Below are 15,352 nucleotides of genomic sequence, written 5' to 3' on the forward strand. Positions count from 1 at the left end.
ATTGAATGCCATGACAATGGCTATGGGAGAGACACGTTTCTCATACGGCTTCAAGCCTTTACTCAGACAATGACATGCCCATGAGCTGGACGATATCCTGTTTTGTTCTTTTTTTTTTCTTTTTTTTTTTTTGTGATTTGTGACAGCCTTATCCTTTCCCAACCTCTCCCATTTTCTTCTTTTTTGGACGCTGGGCTTCTTATTTGTTGGGTATTACCGGGGTTTCATTCGATAGTAATTAACAGGCGAATCGAGTCTAATGGTTCTCTAGTACGTTCATCTTGTTGATTCGGAATCTATTATCAGTCGAAATGATGGGAATGAACCTCAGTCAAGCAACTCAAGGTTGAAAATCCGAAGTTTCCCGTGAATGGTGAACTTGTCGGATGATGATGGTCCTTTTCACTGGTGGTTGATCATCTCACCACTCCGCGTTTACATGGCAGTTCTAGGGAAGATCTTGTGATCAATAGTCACATAGGGAAGTTCCTTCTCTGCGGATCCGTGAGCGATATCAGGATATCGATACAACTCCTTGGAAATGATTTAAGGGCAAATGCAGGGCTAACCGCAGGACGGGAAGTGAAACTGATGAGAGGAGGAGAGTGATTTCTTTTCAACTGCCGTCAAACAGAATAGCTAGCTGCGGGAATAGAACGCTCCATGACCACAAAAGCTACCAACACCAGGAAAACAGAAAAAAATCTGAGCTTTGTCCATCTCTTTCCATGGTTGAAAGTTAGTTGGAGCAAAACGTTTTTGGAAGTTATGGTGGATCAGCCATAAGCGCAGACCCATTGAAGCCCAAAGAACTATAGGTAGGAACACTGCCCTTCGTCATCTTCTTCCAACATATAAAGCCATCAGCAAACTAACTGCTCAATTTCCCATCCGAATCTTATGCGGTGACTCGAGTGGTTCGACTCGATTTTCTAATATCACTTGTGAAGCCCTGCCCAATTGTCTGTCTGATCAATGAGCTACGAGAGGGTTCCTCCTGGATACCCGCCACCAGGTAACGGATGCCTCCTTGCTCGGTGTCGGGACTTGGTTGCTGCATGTCTGAAGTGATGCCGACTTCATTGGATGGTCTGTTTTAGTTTCCAGCACTATGCTCCAACTCTTTTCGGGAGCTATACAGCAGCCTATTTGTTTGATTGGATTTTTTTGGAAAACCATCATGTTTTACAAGTCTTCACATGCCTAGGCAGAAATCTTTGGCGACATGGTGCATGAAAAAACAAGGTTTGTAGTTCGAATGATCACTTAAATGAAAAATCTAATCTGATTTGAGGCTGGAGCATTGAGTCTAGATAGCACTAGGCACTAGTTTTCACATGACCTCCAAGCGAACACCTCTGAGGTGCCGCCACTGCCGCCTGTCATCTGGCAGAGAATATGTAGCTGGCCCTTATCGATACAAGCACAGGTGATGGCAGCAGGGGCCTCTAAGATGGCCCTCTGCTCCTAGAACCCAGACGCCGACAGTGCCTTCCATGCCAGAGGAGGGGCAGTGGAGGCTAGTTTCCTTTTATTAGACGAAAATCAGTTTGTGCTGACATTGGAATATCCATCTTACTGGGATAACACTGTTGTTAAGGTCCGCCTCCCCCGGGCTATCCGCCTCCACCATCTCCCCCAGGCTATCCTCCACCGCCGCCGCCGCCATATGAGGGATATCCGCCGCCACTTCCACCGCCGCCGCCACCATATGAGGGATATCCGCCGCCACTTCCACCGCCGCCGCCACCATATGAGGGATATCCACCGCCACTTCCGCCGCCGCCGCCGCCGCCACCTCCTCGACAGCAGGATGATGATAGCTGTGGCTGTGGTTCCTTTCTTAAAGGATGGTCAGTACTCTCATTGACATAGCAGATCCTTTTCAAAATTCCCGTTATACAATTAGATGTGAACCAGCTATACTAATTGACTCGCCTTGTTCGTTGAATCAATTCTGCAGCTTGGCCGCCGTCTGTTGCTGCTGTGCGCTAGAGGCGTGCTTCGGTTAAGGAAACACTAGAGTGCCGTGCTCGTGTCTTAACGACCTTTGCTATGCTCAGTGACTACAGTTCTCCTAAGTTAAGGTTTACGACTCCGAAAGAACTTTCTCCATTTAACCATTTTGAGGAATATGAACGACCTTTGCGTATGCTATCTTATCTGTTGGTGGCGTTACTGCTCGACAGTCATTTAGAGCTTCTCATTAAACTCCTATTGCAAAAAATTAGACAAATAAGTAAAAATAAATAAATCCCTTAATTTCGGATACTTATTTCCATTTCGTTTCCTTGGATCCCAAGAAATAGATTCGGCTGTTACGATGCTTGCGGTCAAAGTAATCAATTATAGAGGGAAATCCGCTCGTTTATTTTCTATTCATTGCCCTCCAAGCTCAATATCTCACCGTGAGGATGATTGTGGTTCCACTGTCCCGGTCGTAAAGACCAATAAAAATGCAGCAAACGAAATATAAACACGGGCAACGAATATGAACTTCCGTAAATAATAAGAATATAATCGATTCACAGTATCTACCATGGATTCTTTCCTCCTTATCTATAGAACGATATAGTAGTATGATCCCCTCCGCTTTACTGAAGCCCCAAATCAAAACCAACACAATGGCCCCTCCGAGAGCTCTCTGGCCGTTGGACCATACCAGCCGGAGGCTCTTACTCTGACGAGTTAGTGAAGGAGTTCTCTGGCCGTCAGACCATACCAGCAGGAGGCTCCGATGCTGACATGATAGCGGAGGAGTTCTCCAAGTTATCCCCTGCTGAGGTCATGATCACTGACGCCTCCTGCCGTGATCATAGCATGGGCTGCACTGAGAACGGCTCTGCCACCTACCCTCTCATCAGGCAACCCATGCTTAAGACTTCTTCTTCCACGTCGTTCCCGAGACCCCGCCCAATTCCCTGATTCAGCGGCTCACCCTCACCTGGGCCCACGACACACTCACCGCCCTTAAGCTGATATGCAACCTCCACGCTGTACGTGGGACTGGGAAGTCCGACAAGGAAGGTTTCCACACAGTGGCGCGCTGGCTATTCAAGAACCATCCAAGGACCCTCACCTACAACGTAGGGCCATTGGCCAACTTCGGGTACTTCAACGACCTGCCAGAGATCATCTACCGCCTTCTTGAGGGCCCCGATGTGAGGCGGGTCCAGAAGCAGGAGTGGGAGAAGCGCAAGTGGAGTTCAAGGTTGTGCTCGAAATCACAGATGACCGAGGACAGGAACAAGTCAAGAAAGTTGGAGTCACCCGCCCCGAGTAATGGTCGACCTGAGGAGGTGTGGAAGCTTCAGAGAGAGGAGACGATCGCCAAGGCCGAAAAGGTAATCAATCGATACAATCAGGACGGGGATTTCCGGTTACTCCACGAGAAAGTCTCAGAGCATTTCGCACAGTACCTGAAGTCAGACGTGGAGTTCCTAAACTCGGGGGAGTTAAACGAGGTCGGGCTTGCAGCAAAGTGGTGTCCCTCCACGGACTCATCGTTCGACCAATCCACGCTGCTCTGCGAGAGCATCGCGCTGCTGATCTTCTCCCGGGAGTAGTCTCCCGACTACGAGAGCACGGAGGAGGCACATTTTGTGTATACGGTTCGAGACAGGTTGAGAAGGGAGGTGCTAGTTCCGCTACGGAAGGCCCTGGAGTTGCCTAAGGTGTACATGAGCCCAAAGAACTGGGGCGAGATCCCATTCAACCGTGTCCCCTCCGTGGCGATGAAGCTCTACGTATCTAAGTTCTTCAAGCACTATAACGAACGTTTCAGGGTACTATATTCCGTGCCCATATGAGATTAATCGTATTGTATCATATGATGCTTTGCAGTTTAATCTAAATGATGTTATTGTCTCATTTTTTTTCCATCATGCCAATGAACACGTAGACCGATAATTGGATGAGTTTCTTGTGTTGTAAGCAATCTGATTTAGTATACTGTTTTTGTAATTTATTACCAGGAGTGCCTTGAGAATGTGAAGTTGGGAAAGGGAAAATCGCAGCGGGGTTCTCCTACCCACGAGATAATCCAGTCGTTGGACGGTTGGACCACCGGGATGGCAGAGAAGTTGCTGAGCTCCATTGGAAGAGGATGGTGGAGAACCTGCTCAAGGCCGGGAAGCTCGAGAACTGCATTGCAGCCTGTGACGTCTACGGTAGCATGAGGGGGACCCCTATGGAGGTCTCGGTCGCGCTCAGTATCTTGGTATAGGAGCTGAGCAAAGACCCGTGGAAGGGGAAGGTGATCACCTTCAGCAAGAGCCCTGAGCTCCACTCGATCGAGGGAGACGATCTCGCTGGTAAGACGCAGTTCGTGAGGCGCATGGACTGGGGAGGCAACACAGACTTCGAGAAGGTGTTTGATTTGATACTCTAGGTGGCGAAGAACTGGAATCTGAGTTCGGATCAGATCGTGAAGCGGATATTCGTGTTCAGCGACATGGAGTTTGAAGAGGCGTCTATGAACCCCTGGGAGACCTACTATCAGGTGATCAGGAGGAAGTTCGAGGAGGCAGGGTGTGGGGACTCTATCCCGCAGATTGTGTTCTGGAACCTGAGGGACTCGCAGTCGACCCCCGTGACTGCGACCCAGGACGGGGTCGCCCTAGTCAGCGAGTTCTCCGAGAACTTGGTCAGCATGTTCCTCGACAATGACGGGGAGATCAACCCCGAGAAGATCATGCTCGACGCGATATCTGGAGAGCAGTATCAGAAGCTTGTCGTGGTGGACTGATTAATTTTTATCCTAAATGTCCACATGAGGGGGCAATAGACTGGTCGGACCTTCGATGGACAAAGAATGATGAAGATTGACATGCATGAAGAGATGCATTGGATTAAGAAACGTGCCGGTCTTCCTTATTGGACCATCATGTGATCGCATAGGCCCATGAGACGATTGGGTCAATTTTTAAGCCCATTATCGAGCTGAATAAGATCGCTATTCATCTTCTTTCTGAATACTGAATTCATGGCCTCCCAAATAATCAGAAAAAAAAAGAAAAAAAAAATCATTTTCTCGTGTTATTTCTAGCTGCGACTGAACAAATTGGTGGTAAAAAAGACTCGACTATGGCTTGGAACGTGTACCATAAAAGGTCGAGGTCTTTTTTATTTATTTATGGCGAACAACATCGAGACCGTATATTTATAGGGGAAAACAGTTGTTTGGTCCCTTTTCGGCAATTTCTTTAATTCTTTTTTACCATTTTTGAATGTAGAGGTGAGCTTACAATTCTTTCATGGTCAACATGCCCGCCGCGGGCGGAATTCTCAGGGCGGTATTAGTCGGAATAAAGTATTACGTTACAAATTTGTAACCACTTGATCAGCACCAATTGATTTATATTACGTGCCACGTGATATACTTTTTACATACAATACTGTAATTAGTTAGACACTGACTCTTGATTGAAGTGCTCTCTCTTTCGATTGCTTATAGCATTGGAGCTGTGTTTTAAAAATGACAATCGATTGATGTTTACAAAACCGACTGAAAAAACCAGCCCACGGGACAGCTCTCCCATTCGATTATACGGAGTTTTTATTTTTATTTTTTAAAAAAGAACAAAAGGAAAGATATTTCGATGATATCGAAGACATCTTTGTTATCATCATATGCATGAAAGATGATTGGTATTTTTTACGGCAAATGTCGACCAACTCGGCACGACTCGTTTAGTTTACTTAACACGACACCGATGCCACTGCTATTGCCACTAGCTCGTGTCGTTTCAGCCCAGACAAAGGGCCCACCTCATGATTTGGTGAGTGGTGGGCCCCCACATGTGTAATTGCCTCACGTTCTTCAACTGTTGTTGTTCCTGTTGGACTCGTTCAAATCATCATTTTCATCATATGCCATCCCCCGTTTTCTGATTCTTGCCATTGCTTTCTCTGATGAGACCCGAATATTTTTCTTTTTTAGACGCCCAATTAATAATTGTTAATTTTTTCAAATATATATATATATATATATACTTTTTGTTATTGTGGAAATCGTGCAACAAAAGAATACGTAAGATTAGATTACATACCAATCCTTCATAATTGAGTACACCTTTTATGTTGATTTTACATTTCTTGCATGACTTTCTCGAGTCAATCATTGCGATGGGAGAAATATGGAAAATCCAGTATAAATTATGCGTCCCGTCGAGCTATACAAACCCGAGATGATTTGACTTTCTCGAGTCAATCATTGTCTGTGTTTATTAGAATAAAATTCTAGAGGTATAACTGCACTTGGCATAAATTTACTCGAAGAGAAATTTGAAAGATATACGTCATGATACTCGTCCCCAACGTGAAACTAATATAGATTATGCACTCAAATTCTCATCAATGGGCGTCCAGCCACTGGGCCTAGGTTTTTATTTATATTAAATTTTAAATATATATTGTTTGTTTTCTAGTCATGTGTTTGATTCTTGATATGCCATATTAGCACTTCAACACAAAAACGATCGGAAACTAACGACGAGATAACTTTAAAGTAAAAAACAAAACCACAATGTTTGTAATAATAGAGCTGTCTTAAAAATCGGTACCAAACTTATTAGGTTTGATAACAAAATCAAAATTAACTTAATTTAATTTAATTTTAATTTTCTCTCAATTTAACAACATAATAATTACTTTTTTTAATCTTTTCTTCAAATTCTCTCACATATTTTTTTATCAATTATTCAAATTAATTTTTTAATATTAAATTATCATCGTTATTCAACACTTTTTCATCAATTTCAATATTTTTTCTCAATTCAATAACACAATTATTAAATCAAATTTAACTTCGTTACTAAAAGTTAACTTTGCAGTAACTATAAAATTAGATCCATACTCGATTTGACCCATCATCGAGTGCCACACGAAATCTCTTTGTAGCTTCTGAGAACGGAACGTCCGGATGAGTATTAAAAAGTACTATTCGATTGGGACGGACGGTTTTAAATTAGAGAAATGGGGAAAAGAATTAGTCGAAGTCAATATTCATGAACCGTCAAAGTGTTCAGTAGCCGTGCTCTTCGTCTTAGGCACTCTCTAGACTTTGACGAAGGACGAATTTAATTGAATTTGTTAAAATAATTGGTTTTATATAGAATGTGCCGTCGGACCCGTAAAAAATTAATAAATAAATAAATAAAAAGAATACTTACGAAAATAAAATACACGACAGGAACACAGAACTGACCACTGAAAATTAAAGAGGGAAACGAAAGTGGGAGCACGTGCTTCTTTTTTTCTGAAGCTCCCTTTTAATTTAATTCATGTTTCCCGCTGTTGCACGACAACTGCTCCCTCCAATCCGCTCCGCTCCGCTGACTTTTAATAACCACCCGAAAAAATTTAAGATAATCCTAATGTGAAAAAATATTAATTAAATTATGACAAATAATAATATGAATATTAATTATTCAAGTAATTGTAATAACTGCCCGTAATCGAAGTAATTTTATTGAATCATTCTCATTACATTAACCTAATGTTTTGCAATCACTCGTCTTCTCGTCCCATCTTTCACCCCATTTTCCAATAACCTAATAATTTTTCAACTTCTTTTTTTTTTTTTTTTCATTCTAGGCCTACCTAATCTTTCATTTTCTTGATGTGGTGAAGTAGTTTGGTGGACGAGGAGTCCCTGGAATTGCATCCATGTGCAGTTAACAATCAACGATCGGTTGGTTCCATAATCGAGAAGGTTACAAAGAATTTAATTGTTTTCTCAAGAATTCAACTGTAAAAGTTTTTTTTTTTTTTAAGATTTCATGATTTTTCACCACATATTATTTGTTTCAAGTGAGAGAGTAACAACTTTAAATATACTCAATGACTGAGTAGGCCTGAGACGTAAAAGGGATGTGAATGAACCGTATGATCTGGTCACTAAGGCTTTGTTTGTTTCTTCGGCTTCACATGATTCTTTTGATTTTATCCAAACTAATCTCCAATCTTCCATAAAATGTCTGGCATCGTCCTTCGATTTCGCAGGAGTATTAGGCTTGCCCTAAGATTGGTTGAACATAGTCTTTTTTCGATAGATTGATCGAATGCAGTCAACCGTGCTTTTCATAATGCATACGGCACAGTCATACGCAAACCGCACACCAAAGAGGATAAATACGTGAACGAAAGATTATTATATGATCAGATTGTACAGCCTATTATTTCTTGATAAGTCGGAATTGGATTACGAAATCGGGAAGCAAACCTTTTTATTTTTCGCCGACGGCACGAAACACCAGCCTTGGGTGAGCAGCCAACACTACACATAAGTCGTACGTGTACCGAAAGGTCACGGGGGCTGCGTTGGTAAAAGTAAATGTGTTTGAATTCTCTTTGATATAAAATGGGCTGGAAGGGGGTGCAGGCCATCTAGAAGACCACGTTTTAATAGTGCTGAAAATAAATGAGCCCATAAACTCTTTCATCACGGAACACAAGCTACTAATTAATTCCAATTCCCGGCTCCCGCCGTCCCTATGTTATCTCTAGTAAGACAAATTATGCTAAGTAATATATATTTGTAAAAAAATGCTAATATTATTTTAAAATTAAATGTGATAATCAGTAAAACACATATTATAATTAATCTACACAAACGACAAATAAGCATATTATACAAGGACAAAATTCTCATATTATATATATATTCTCCCGTATAGTATCGAAATATATAGATTATTAAAAATCACTTATTTTCAATAGAAAAAAATTATCAAAACATTTAAATTAAGTGTTTAAAATGACAATGTCAAAAAATATTATTTTTACAATATTAATTTATTGCATAATAGTAAAAAATAAGAACATGTCCATATGAAGGATAGGGGGAAGTATGGGGTATTTTCCCATTCTCATCCTATCTTTCCTTCTTATTTTTCCAAAATAATTAATTTAAAAAAACTTTATTTAATTTAAATGTAATAGTTTCTCAATGTGTAATATTTACCATTCAAAAGTCCAATATATCAAATTAATCTAAATTTGGTCAATTTTGGTCATCAATCGTGAATTTTTTTTTACCACAAAACTCGCAACTGAAATATTATTTAAGGGGAAGAACTGTTGAATCATTTAAAAACTAACATACTCCATATAAAGGACGGCAAGTAGGGTGGATTTTCCCACTCTCACTCCGTCCTTTTTTTTTTATTTTATTAATTTCAATTTTTTAATTTAATTTAAGTGTATAATTTTTGCTGGTGTGTACCATCTACGACCCAAAAGTCGAACAAATCCGATTAATCTAAATTCGAACAATATCGACCTACAAGCATGGAGTTTTTCCGATCACAAGTCTCGCACCTGATATTGCTTAAGAGGGGAAAAGCATTGATCATTGAAAAACTAACCCATGTTGTAAACATCTTATTTTAATTAACTTATGACCAATTTAGTCCCTTTTATTCGTGGAGTCACAGCGTCATTTATGTTGTATAAAAAATATTATTTTTAAATTTTTTATTTAATTTAAGTGGACTTTTTTTCAGTAGACATCATTCACCATCCAAAAGTCGAATGGGACCGATTAATCTAAATTCAAGCGATATCGCCATACAATTTTGACTTTCTTCAATCAGAAGACATGTCCCGAGACATTGCTTAAGTGGAATAAGTACCGAACCACTTAAAAACTAACATACATTGTGAAAAGTCTATTTCAATTATTTTATCATCAATTCAAGTTTTTTTTTTTTGTAATTTGTAGCATAACAAATGTATTTATCTTTTTAGTGAAACACAATATTACATCAACTTACTAACTGAAACTAATTTTCGCTGACACTTGTGACTGTGAGATGCTTTTAATAAATTTCGAATCCCAACGACAAGTAAAATTCGTTCATTTAAAGTTAGTGGACAACTTCAAATTTATATATTATATTGTAATCATGATTATCTAATTAGATACTTTGAAAATCTAGATCATTTATTATATGTAGAGAATTTTTTATTCTTACACATAATTTTAGTTATATCATTAGATTCAGTTATACTCTATATTAATTGGTTATTAATAAATTATTATTAATTGGTTATTAATAAATTATTATGATAAATCAAAAAATTGATGAAAAATACTTTCATCTGAGGCATCCCTCGTGGATGGATTGTACCCTAGTTAAACATTAAAACAACTAATCTGATTAACTCATGTAAAAAATATTAGCTATTTTTTCGATTCAATCTCTCTAGAAAAGAAGAAGATAAATCGAAATGATAATACAATAAGTGAAAAAAAAAACAATAACAAATATATATGTGGCAACTAACAAATTCTTTCTGTAGAATAGCAATCTACCCCATGAAGAAAATTATATCAGATGGTTATCCTTGAAAAAATTCTACCGAAAAGCATATCAAATGGAAAGTAAGAATTTTTGTTCATAACGGAATGTTAGATAGATTGCAAAATTTATTATGTATTATACGTACAAGAATTGATTATATTTTTCAATTAATGCTATTAATAAATAGAACAGTTATTTTAAAAATATTGTATAAAAAATATGAGGTAAGTAAACATGAAGTGAGTAATTTTAACTCGTTTTTACCGATAGTAGACATATTTAAAATAATACAAATAACTATCATACTGAACGCAATCAATTTCGAAACTCTATAATTAGAAAACGAATAGATGCAACAAATAATATTGGTACTATTTTCTCACATTCACTTGCTGGATCGGGATCGAAGACTTCGCAGTTTGTTATCGGGTTGACCCTTTCTAGTTAAGACAGTCCCTCTAGAGATTCTAGCCAGTTTTTTCTAAACCTTCCGCTTTAGTTTAAAGATTGGTAGATCATCGAGGCCTCCGAGTGGACTTTGTCCATCTTCTCTCTCTCCTTCTTTTTATTTTCATAATATTCAAAAGTTTAATTGGATTCCGACTAATCTAGTCAAGATGAATTGATTCGTTACAGAGTGAAGCTCTCAGGGTCATTAAATTCATTAAGAGGAATTGTGATGGAGGGATAGAGGGTGTAGATCATTGTACTTTCATGCCGGTTAAATTCGATTAGAGAATTTACCCCAAATAGCCTACCCGTTTTGTAAAATCTATCATGTATTTTTTTTGTCAAATATATCTCATGGTTTATTTTTTGCATCAAATCTATCATGGCGTTATATTTTCTGTCGACATCTAACGTCCGTGCTGACATGGCGCCCACGTGGTAAGTGTGGCCTACTATCCCTCCACGTGTCACGTCAGCACGATCGTTAGATATTGACGAAAAAGATAATGTTGAAATAGATTTGATACAAAAAGTAAACCACGAGATATATCTGACAAAAAATATATATATAATATATTTGACAAAACGGATAAATCATAAGCCATTTGGGGTAAAAACTCAAATTCGATTTTGACCGTCCATCTGAGTGTTAAGGATAATTTGAATATCTTCTTTATTTAGATAAACATCTAACAAAATAGACATTCTCTAACTCTCTAACTCTCTGACCTGTATGTTAGAGAATATCTTAACTGCATTTATTATTTGCTTGAGATAATAATTTGAAATTACATTTAATCATTTCAGATAATATCCATACATTACAATTTGGTAACCACAAGATATTTCAACAGTGAATTACCAAATTAACGCTTCAATGACTCGAGTCAAGACATTTGAAACGTGGCATTTTCTTTGTTCACCATCGGGCCTAAAAAGATTTTATTTGGCAATTCGTAATTAGCATAAATTTTACCGTGACTATACATACAATAAATTAATGAAAGGGTGCATTCTTAATCCGTGGACTTGTCCTAAAATTAGCATTTAGCCCATGAACCTGCCAAAATCAAACGCTAGACATTTGTGCATGCATGCACCAAGGGGCTGCCCCAACAATCATCCCCACTTTCATACTCCAAAAAAAGTCATATATTGTTCCATAATTTTTTATGAATGGTACTTTAATTGGTCTCCTAGTTTAGGCATTTTATCTTCTTATTATTATTATTTTCTATAAGGATCCCGCACCGCTCTATCCAAGCTCCCGGAATTTTTTTTTTTATGTATTTTGAATCGACGAATGTTGGGGATTCAACGGACCTGGTTGATATTTGAAGTATTTAAGGAGTGTTCGATTGACGTTTAATATGAAATACATTGACCATAATTTAAGGGATAAATTCAAGAATTCTATAAATTGAAAAAAAATATTTGATTCGATTTTTTTTCTTTGCTTGCAAGAGTCAAAAATAAAGCGTGGCTCAGTGCGCCGCTCACTCCTACTACTCCTATCCCTAGCTTTCTAGGCTTTGTTTGTTTGGCTAACTCAAACTTGGACCAGGACTTGCTTGCCTCTTTAATTGGAGACACCTCGTGGAATTCGTGCTCTTCCTCTTTCTCTCTCTAGATTCTTCCCCCTATCTCTCTCTCTCTCACTAGACTTGACTCTCTCTCTCTCTCTCTCGAAGTCGTGATTATATAATATTATCACATGTAGCTCGTGCCGTTTCCATTATTCCCCTTTTAACTCCCTCCCTTCCCTTCCCTTCCCCTTCCCTCCACCCCACCATTGCCTGCCTTCACACTTTCATCCCCTCACGTCTCTCTCGCTCTCTCTCCCCCTCTCTCTGATCGTTCAAAATCGCTTCAACTTCTCATCCAACGCCGTCGCACGCACCGGGAAGCATGTCCAGAGCCGCCGTCGAGCTCGATTTCTTCGGCCTGGAGAAGGAGAAATCCTCCTCCTCCTCCACCTCCAAGTCCCTGGACCGCCGCAGGAGCTTCCGAGGTACAACCTCCTCCTCCTCCGTCTCTGACTGAGACTATTTGCTGCTAGCTAGCTCGTTGTGCTTGTTTTCCAGCGGACGGTTTGACTGATCTGGTCGGATTTTGTTGGTCTCAGGCATCCAGAGCGCGATCTCGAGGATCAACCCCGAGCTGCTCAAGTCGGTTATCGCCTCGGCATCCTCCTCCGCGCCACCGACTTCTAAAGTGGAGCACAATGCCTTGCCTCCTCTGCCTGTCTACGTCCCCGTTCTCAGGTATTCTTCCTTCCCACGGCCAGTATATCTTGACATCTCCGCCCCCCTCAGTTTTAGTCCCGTCAAGCTCTGATTTCTTCCTGCTTCGATCTATTGTATGCTCGCTCAGGCCTGCAAATGCTGCGGAGAACGGTAGCAAAGAGACGGCTCCCATGACCATTTTCTACAATGGAACCGTCACCGTCTTCGACATCTCTCCCGATAAGGTACCACCGTACATTCTTCGCCGGCCGATTTCGCCGTATAAAGTATTATATCAGTTTATTCGTCTTAAACTCGGGATTGATTTTTCAGGCGGAGAATATAATGAGACTTGCTGCAGAAGCAAGCTCGAAGATCGTCGAGCCGGAGAACAAAACTGCCGTAACCGCTGCTGCCCCTCCTTCTGGCGATCAGCAGCAGCTGCTTGGCCCTCTTGGCGGAGGTTAGTGCCGATTCGGTTTTCGAAAACAGTAACTGAGCCAACTTTAATGTACTCGTGAGCCGAGATGCGTTTCAGCCGAACTTAACACAGTGAGCTAACGGTTACTCCGACTCTTGTGCAGATCTGCCGCTTTTTCGGAGGAAGTCGCTCCAGAGATTCCTTGAGAAGCGCAAGGAGAGGTAATACTCCAAATTTTACTGTTATGGTGATGATTTTCAGTATCAATGCTTCTGATCTGTTAATCGAATGGTTAGTTAATTCGCCGCGGCCTCTTAGATTATTGCGGCATTCGCCTCATGCTTTTATACATAAGATTAGGTGGTGATTATTCGATCGTGGGCTCCCATGGATTAAAATTATTAGTTTTCAAAATCTCCATAGAATCATTAGGCTTCATGGTGAGGGGACCCGGGGTCGTGATGCGCATCATTAAACATGTATGAAAGAAATCGACGAATGAAAGGACTCTCTTTTGCAAATTGTTTCATGCTTTTCTAGTCCACGTTTATTTCGACCCACGAGCTCGGTCATTTATTTACATTATCAATGGCAATTATTAGATGCTCGTCCGAAATGTCGGTTCATAAAAGGGCAAGCGGGCATGGATTCACACACGCATCGCCCAAACGGGTGGCCGGAAAACTTCATTAATTATTATCATTAATTAATTCCCGATGTCATTCGATGGATGGGATTATCATTAATTATTATCCTTTTTTTTTTTGGTGGTGGTGGTGTGGAGATAAACCCATTTGCGGTCTCATAATCACACGTTAGACTAGACGTCGTCTTAAAGGCGGTTTTTTTTTTTTTTTTGCTTTTCGTTAACCTTTTTCTTCGACACAAACGGCAGGTTGACTTCCCTGTCGCCATATGCATGTGACTACTCCGACGGTGGACGCGGTTTCGGGAAGAACACGACGACCTGGGGCGGATCCGACATCTAGAAAAGTCGGGAGGAACGTGCACCATCTTATCCCATCCCATCCCAATCACAAATATAGAATCCCCGCCAAATTGTCATAAATCTGACATTTTGCCGTTCTCATTTGACCAATAGACAGGCACATCAACAAAGGAATAGCATTAATTACTTTGGTCTTGTACACATGTATGGTATGGCACCATATATCTTATATATACTAGCCAGCTCAGCTTCCCCCCCGTGGTCCATGTTTCTAAGCAAATTGTTTTGTGGTCGTCGTACTTTTATTTATTCGCGTGTCCCCTTCGGTGGCGCTTGCGCTCTTTCTCGTGGCCTTCCGGGGATTCCATGGCCATTCTTTTATTCTCTGTATGATTATTAATTGTCGCCTGCTGGCACGAGTATTAGTTTGATTTTTTATTATATATCCCGATCCTTCCAATTGTCATTGTCGCACGTTTGTTTCATGCGGTTCCTCCGCGTTGGGCTTTAATTTAATTTATAGCTTTGATTCGGTCTAATAATGAAATCGGCCACCTGCCTACCCCCAAAAGGATACGGAGATTAGGATTATTTGTTTGGTTTGGCCGTCGGTCACACATGTCCCGAACGTCAATTTTTGTTTTTTCTTCGAATTAATTGGATGGCTTTTGACTTGGAGGAGTTAGCTTGCAGACTGAGTATCCATAGATTGCCTCCTAATTACCCTTTCGACCCCCCATTTCGAGCAAAAGAATTGGGAGATGTGGCTCCACTTTTATTAAGGAAAAAAAAAAAAAGCTTCATGTTATGTAACGAATCTAAAGTCATAATTTGAGACACACGATCACATGTGAACAGTTCGAACCAAAACTAAGGTTAGTGCAGTTAAATCAACAACAAAGGATATCGGATACAAAACATTTTTTTTTTAATATCCGTCTCGATTATCACATGTTGAGAATTCAACCGCATTTAAAATCATTACCCATTCTTTTATAAC

General features: G+C 40.2%; 1 protein-coding gene and 1 pseudogene across 1 annotated transcript; both read left to right on the forward strand.

Annotated features, from left to right (window-relative positions):
• The first annotated feature begins 157 nt into the window (after positions 1-157).
• On the forward strand, positions 158-4,970 carry LOC116210729 (annotated as a pseudogene).
• Positions 4,971-12,371: 7,401 nt separating this feature from the next.
• LOC116209958 (protein TIFY 9-like) lies at positions 12,372-14,812 on the forward strand. Its single transcript, XM_031543727.1, has 6 exons — positions 12,372-12,768; positions 12,883-13,021; positions 13,131-13,227; positions 13,316-13,445; positions 13,567-13,624; positions 14,299-14,812. The coding sequence occupies exons 1-6, from the start codon at positions 12,666-12,668 to the stop codon at positions 14,390-14,392; spliced, it is 621 nt and encodes a 206-aa protein (XP_031399587.1). The 5' UTR covers positions 12,372-12,665; the 3' UTR covers positions 14,393-14,812.
• The last annotated feature ends 540 nt before the right edge of the window (positions 14,813-15,352 follow it).

This window comes from Punica granatum, chromosome 6, assembly GCF_007655135.1.
Source record: "Punica granatum isolate Tunisia-2019 chromosome 6, ASM765513v2, whole genome shotgun sequence".
Lineage (NCBI taxonomy): Eukaryota > Viridiplantae > Streptophyta > Magnoliopsida > Myrtales > Lythraceae > Punica > Punica granatum.